The sequence below is a fragment of the Aegilops tauschii genome, chromosome 1 (genome assembly GCF_002575655.3).
Source record: "Aegilops tauschii subsp. strangulata cultivar AL8/78 chromosome 1, Aet v6.0, whole genome shotgun sequence".
Classification (NCBI taxonomy): Eukaryota; Viridiplantae; Streptophyta; class Magnoliopsida; order Poales; family Poaceae; genus Aegilops; species Aegilops tauschii.
The window spans coordinates 250,763,268-250,770,236 of NC_053035.3; the positions used below are offsets into that span (position 1 = coordinate 250,763,268).

Genomic DNA, 6,969 nt, shown 5'->3' on the forward strand with positions numbered 1-6,969 from the left:
TTCAGGACTTAAAAGTTTGCATATACGTATAACAAGGGTCAAAAATATGCAATGCACTTCTCGTGGGTAGCGACTCTAAGATCAGTGAAACGAGTTATAGCCAGGATGATTCACCTCTTGGGCATACGAGGCTAGAGACGATCTTCGATTCGATTCCTTGGAATTCCAAGTGAAATTCAGATAGGTTTTTGGCGAAATACACGGTTCCCAGGAGGACTGAACACTATGGCGTTCTAAAGGATTAGATACAACACGGACCCAACATACATACGTATTTATTAAAGATTGTTGATGAAACTAGCATATCCTTCACTTCAATGGAAGCACGCATCATATGTTCATAACACTGCGGAATGTGCACGGAGTAGGGTTCTTATGAGACCGAGGGCAGGCCAAGCATAGTAGACTAGACCCCGTGTGTCAAGCCACAGGATGGTCCTTGAGGAAGCCAAGGAGGAGCTCATTGACCTTGTCCGGAAATTGCTCCTGAACGAAATGGCTTCCTTCAGGGATGTAAGTGATCTTCAGATCTGGCGCAAACTTCTCCATGGTGCCATTTTTCAAGACGGCCTCGACCCCGGGGAACTTGATCACGTAGTCTTTCTCCCCCATGACGACGAACACCGGGACTTCAAATTTTGGGTCTTCGATTGGTTGCCTCTTATGGAGAGACCTGTCAAGCGTTGCAGCACACATATAAGTATCTGTCAATACTTGATGAGCCTAATACCACAACCTATTGAGTCACCACAATGGCACATAGAGCACAATTGGTTTGGTGCCAAAAATTGGCATGCCAATGTTTGGCATTGTGCCAAATATTGGCTACTAATTGGTTGGTTACCTAGTTGTCTTGCCTATCTCACATAAAGTTACCAACATTTGGCTAGCCAAATATTGGTAGCAAACCAATCACGCTCATAATCTAGGCACCTTTAAGAGAATGGAAATTACTAATCGCTGCGTTTACCTGTATGGCATCTGCAGTGGATACACGAAACCTGATTTCTCATAGAGGGACGTGTAGACTGCAAGATCCTCCTCGGTGAACCACTCTGGAAGGGGAGTCGACAGGTCCGCGAGATCCATGATTTCTTGATCTTCCTTCGCTGTCGGGATTTCGCTTCTAGAGAAGAGAATGTAGATGGTGCGCACGACTCGCTTGACGTCATACCTGCCAAAGTCTGCCTCTGCTCTTCCTGGTTCCTGCACAGCGCAAGCTTTTTGTATCATATCATGAGAAGAACTCTCTAGTCATGTGCTTGACATGGGACTTTCAGGTTAGGGTAAAAACCCGCCAACGCAGTATATAGAAGCCTTCGGGCATGGCAGTGAAGGAGGAGCCACCGTGAAGAAAAGGGATACCCAAACACATAACACCGCATGTGCGGTTGGGGTGACGAAGAGCAAAATCATAAGCTGGCATGGCTCCGAAATCCTTTGCCACAAGGTAAGCCTGATGTGAGGTAAAACGGAAGTTATCAGAAGAGAACATTGAAGAATAACACTGCTTCTAGTGAGGGAATTATCCTATTTTCAAATAATGATCAGTGTCAGGGCATTTTTGACTCTCGGTGCTGCCTATATCCCATTGAGTGTCAGCTAATACATCAACTCAACGGGACTGATACCAATCAATAATTTGATACTACAGATGAACAAATGAAACAACAGTACTGTGACAAATTTGCCTGTTAAAAGTGCGGGAGAGTACTTTGAAGCACGGTATGAATAAATTCTGATTGTGTTGATGAAAAGTTAATACTTGTTTCAGAAGAACAATAAACCTGGTTTCATAGGTACAACATGAATTCTGGAAATATAGTAGTACAGTAATAGACTCAAGTGATCGCTCAACAAGTGAACAACCCAGCTCTCACATAAGATGGAGGAAGAAGAATCCTATGATTGAATTGTTATGTGTTTGTAAGCACACCAACTCTAGCATGATTTCCTGTTCAAAGCCTCCATGAGTTTATTAATTTTCTTACATATTTAGGCAATCAATCTCAGCTGCTTCAAATATCTAGTTACATCTGAATTTTTCTCCCACAGGACCCTGAACTAGTAGAACTCACACCGTCTGTTACCATGTTAGTAACTCTATATATGAACTGCCCCCGGAATCCCCAGGCTGATTTTAAGAGACCAACACCAACCAAGAATTCCCCCTTATTCCCCAACCGAGAACTGACCCCTGAAGCGGACATTGATTCTCCCCACAATCGAGGGCTAGAGGGCACCTTGGGAACGGATAGTGCATCCAGGACGGCAAGGAGATCCTCTTCCAGGTCGCGGTACACCGCCGCCTCTGGCTCCGGTGGCTGGTCGGAGAGGCCATACCCCCGCCAGTCCGGCGCGATGGCGCGGTACCCGGCGGCGGCCACGGCCAGCATCTGGTGGCGCCACGAGTACCATATCTCCGGGAAGCCGTGCAGGAACAGCACCGTCCCGAGCTCGCCTGCAAGCAAACAACGGTCACCACTCACATCGGCCGGCCTGCCGCGGGCGTGGTCGAGGGAGGGAGGGGGCGCTGACCTGTGCCTGCTTGGGCTACGTGGAGGTTGAGGCCTCTGATGGCGAGGTGGCTGTGCTCGATCTGCTGCTGCTGCTCCGCCATGGCCATGGCTTGCGCCGCTCTGCCCCTCTCCCGCGTCACTTCTTGGAAGAGAAGGCTTTCTGATTGCCCGTTTCTTTCTTTAGAGCTTGTGGATGGAGATTGCCGGCTGGTTGGTAACAACGACAGTAGTCCGGAGAGGCGGAGATGCTGCCGAAGAAGAGAGAGCACCAGTTTTGTCTCTAGTACTGCCCACCAACTACTATAGCCTCCACAAAGTTTATCGACGACCGGGATAGTGCTGGTCGGCCGGTTGGCTCGTCTTGCCCACCAACGTAAGCTTTTTCCTCTGCAAACAATCTTATTTTATCAGCTTCTCCCTTCACAAATATAAGATGTTTCTGAATATTTCAATATAGATTATATAGAGACTGAAATGAGTGAGCAAAGTGAACAAATATACTAAAGCATGTCTATATACACTTGATTTATAAATGAAATTAAGACATTTGAGTAGTATTTATGAACGGAGGGGAGTATTAAAGAAATAAGAGTGAATTCCATTTTTTACCATGTACTTGTACATTTGTGACACATATTACTCTATTTAGTGAAACTTCTATCGAAATATCAAATTTTAGAGAATTTTAACACGGTTTTGTCCCGGTTTTGCATTTTGCTTGTATATGTTACTAGATAGGATCTTCATGTTGCGTCAATGATTCACAAAAGAAATGCATAAAGATCGGAGGGCATTATTGACGATCATGTCGAGACTTCTCTTGAACATCTGTTCCATTCGCCATTGTCATCCACATATTTTTGGACCCCGGGCGTCACCTCACCCCTTGTCTAATGGACCCGCATAAGAAAACGAGGGTCCAAAGCTTCTAAAAGGGGTATTCTCGACGAATTTCCACTCAAACGGGTAATTAGTGTCACAAATGCATATCTAGGGGGTAAAATATGGAATTCACTCAAGAAATAAATATAGTACTAGTAAATTACACAAAAACTACTTTCCCGTCTCATATTAATTATCACTCAAACATATGTATGTAGATATATTTTAGTGCTAGATACATTCATTTGAGTAACAGTTAATACATGATGGAGGGAGCCATATTTGGGGCAATATTATAACCATCGCTTTTGGCTCATGAAAGGCAACAAGCCCCGTCGTTGAGCGAAACCGTATCTATTTCAAGAAAAACTTTACACTTCCTTGCATGGATTGAGAAAAGAGTCCTCACAAGCCCAGGCGCGTCTACCAGAGCCTATTGTCCCTGGCATTTAGCCAGTGGGTCAACGCCCATAGATCCCACAGAACCTGCCATGCGGAGATAAACAACGTGAGGTGACATCGAAACCACCGAAGAAGTGAATAAGAACATGCATAGGAAAGTCATGTTTACCCGATTCTATTATCGCAACAGAGTCAAACCCATGACCACACACACATCATCGATGTGTCGGTGTTTATACAAGTCACCAAAACCTCTGCTATTTCAAAGCATGTCTTTCACGATGGGTAAGAACTTTCGATTTTTTTTTCTTTTGCGGCGAGTGTGATTTAGATTTCCAAGATGATGTTGTAAGATCACAAAGCTTGGCCCGGGCCTCTTGTCATCTAAACCCACCTCCAACTACCTGGTTCACCAGATGAGAGAGAAGTTGACCATAATACACAGATTCAACTTCCCCCTCCTTGATTCCATGGTTCTCGGGAGGGCTCGAGCGTTTGGAGAAACCTTCAAACGTCCAAATACCACAGACATAGTCTTGGAGTGTACTCAAGGTACTCCACATGGGTGATGAGATAGTCTTCAGATAAGCCTTCCACCCCCTTTGCCTTACTAGGCTTAGTTTCGCTTCTTGTATTGCTTTTGTATGTGCTAATGTGATCATTTTTGACCGTATTCATGATGTCCGTATGCATCCTAATTATGCATAGGCTATGTGCTACCCAATTATGGTTGGTATCTCCATAATGTTACATTTTGACTTGATGAAACATTTTGAGTTTTTTTTTTGACTTGATGAAACATTTTGAGTTAATGAAAAGATTATGTTATCCGCAAAAAAAAAAAATGAAAAGAGTATGTTGTAGAAATACAATATTTCTTAACCGATGAGCTACCGGATTCAAAAACTGAAAAACCAGACGGACATGATTACATTACACTATCCATTTTTAACGACCAAGAAAATTCAGAGCGACATGGTTCAAGCAGAGCAATGGTGGCGGAAGCTTTATTCATTGGGAACCCCGAGCTCACTCTCGTTCGTCGGTGGATTATAGATCAGGGATGGTCCTTGAGGAAGCCGAGGAGGAGGTCGTTGATCTGGTCCGGGAACTGCTCCTGCACGAAGTGGCACCCCTCCGGGATGTAGGTGATCTTGAGGTCCGGCGCGAAGGTCTTCATGACGCCGCTCCTCATGGCGGTCTCGAAACCAGGGAACTTGAAGCAGTAGTCCTTCTCCCCCATCACCATGAACACCGGGACCTGGAACTTGGGGTCCACGTGCTTCGTCATCCTGTGCAGAGCCCTGCGATCATGGAAGCAGTTGATAAGCTCGTCAATCAGTTTCTTCTTCGTTGTAATATAATCGGGCCATGGGCCATGGCTGGGGGCACGAAGAAGCTTCAGTTGACCTACCTGTATGGTATCTGGAGAGGGTAGCGGAATCCGGACTTCTCGTAGAGCGCGGCGTAGGCGTCGAGGTCCTCCTCGGTGAACCACGGCGGCAGGGGCGTGGAGAGGTCGGCGAGGTCCATGATCTCCTGCCCTTCCTCCGCGATCGGGACGTCGCTGCGGGAGAAGAGGATGTAGATGGTGCGCACCACGCGCCGGACGTCGTGCCGGCCGAAGTCGGCCTCCGCCCTGTCGGGCTCGCGCCACCGCAGGATGTAGAAGCCCTCCGGCATGGTGTCGAAGTTGAAGGGCCCCGGGCTGAAGGGGATGCCCATGCACATGACGCCGCGGGTGCGGTCCGGGTGCCGCAGCGCGAAGTCGTACGCCGGCATGGCGCCGTAGTCCTTGCCCACCAGGAACACCTAGACGAGCACAAGATGGTCATGTCATGCCACGGAGCGAGCATGGCGGGCTACGTGCGTCTCTCAGCTGTTCACTGGAGTGGATGTCGTGACTACGTACCTTCTGGATGGAGAGGGCGTCGAGAATGGCGAGCACGTCGGCGACGAGGTCCTCCCAGGTGGCCTCCACGTCCTCCGGCGGCTGGTCGGAGAGCCCGTAGCCGCGGCTGTCGGGCGCGATGGCGCGGTACCCGGCGGCGGCCACGGCCAGCATCTGGTGGCGCCACGTGTACCATATCTCCGGGAAGCCGTGCAAGAACACCACCGTCCCAAGCTCATCTGCAAGCAACACAATGAACAGAACCACATATCACACACATGACAAAGAACCGTCGCTCCATGAAGCTCACGACGCCTATGGCGAAAAGAAGGGGGAAACGAGCCCTCACCTTTGCCTACTTGAGCAAGGTGGAGGTTGAGCCCACGGACGAGGAGGTGGCTGTGCTCTATCTGCTGCGCCATTGCTGCTTGCTTCCGGAGCTCTAGTGCGTGAGGCTTCACTTTATATAGCCAGGAGGAGAAGTTGATTCCTAAAATGAAAGGACAGTGGGAAATCTTTTGGTAGTGGGGAATGATTCGAGATGGCTCCCCACTCTCTTTGTCGTCTCTTTGATCGTGCCGTTTTGGCTTGATGCACTCTTGGTGTTTCTGCAGGCCGAGCTATAGACAAACACAGAGCTTCCTGGAATCCAAGAAATAGCTCAGCGCAGATACCCTGAAATCCTACAATGATTTATTTTTTCCGTGGATAAGAATCAGCACTACACCAGGGTCTTGCAAGGCCATTTCAAGCATCTGCTCAGATCTGTTTAACCTCTTAACTCACCCGGAACAACATTCAGTTAAAACTCTGCACCGCGGTAACTGTTTGTCTGTTTGTTTGTGCTGTTTACCTGAACAAAGACAGTTACGGTGTGAGTGACTCGTGGCTCCTGCGCTTGATAAAATAGTCCAAGGCCTGAACCACGAGGGCTTTAGTTAAGGCCTTACCAGATGTCAGGCCAGCCTCGTGCTACTAATAATATTTGCAACCATCGACTGTTGATATGTTTGTCAACTGTTCTTGGATTCCAAATGCCTCATCGGTTTGCATGTTAGCGATGCTACTTTATTTATTTTAACAAAAGAAATGGCGCCAAATTTTTATTCAGATCAAATACAGAGCACAGCATGAATTGCATACCCTTGATAAGTTTCATTTTGGATCCAATGGAAAACCAGACAAAGGCTATTTCTGTTACCCGGGTGAGAGCTCTGAAAATACTCTCACTATAAGAACTCAGAGCCGGATGAGCAAAGTTGCGGGCTTTTTTTA

General features: G+C 47.4%; 2 protein-coding genes across 3 annotated transcripts; both read right to left on the reverse strand.

Annotated features, from left to right (window-relative positions):
- Positions 1–255: 255 nt before the first annotated feature.
- Positions 256–2,839, reverse strand: LOC109744361 (epoxide hydrolase 1). Of its 2 annotated transcripts, none has more exons than XM_020303468.4 (5): positions 2,539–2,839; positions 2,244–2,461; positions 1,295–1,456; positions 971–1,206; positions 256–673 (listed from the first exon to the last, which is right to left on the reverse strand). In XM_020303468.4, exons 1-5 carry the CDS (start codon positions 2,624–2,626, stop codon positions 421–423), a joined length of 957 nt encoding a protein of 318 aa, XP_020159057.1. In that variant the 5' UTR covers positions 2,627–2,839; the 3' UTR covers positions 256–420. The 2 variants fall into 2 exon arrangements, with proteins under 2 accessions (XP_020159057.1, XP_040258782.1); XM_040402848.2 differs by having other exon boundaries at positions 2,196–2,461; positions 2,539–2,829.
- A 1,822-nt stretch (positions 2,840–4,661) lies between these two features.
- Positions 4,662–6,253, reverse strand: LOC109744363 (epoxide hydrolase 1). Its single transcript, XM_020303471.4, has 4 exons — positions 6,044–6,253; positions 5,716–5,933; positions 5,218–5,615; positions 4,662–5,107 (listed from the first exon to the last, which is right to left on the reverse strand). Exons 1-4 carry the CDS (start codon positions 6,114–6,116, stop codon positions 4,861–4,863), a joined length of 936 nt encoding a protein of 311 aa, XP_020159060.1. The 5' UTR covers positions 6,117–6,253; the 3' UTR covers positions 4,662–4,860.
- Positions 6,254–6,969: the final 716 nt, after the last annotated feature.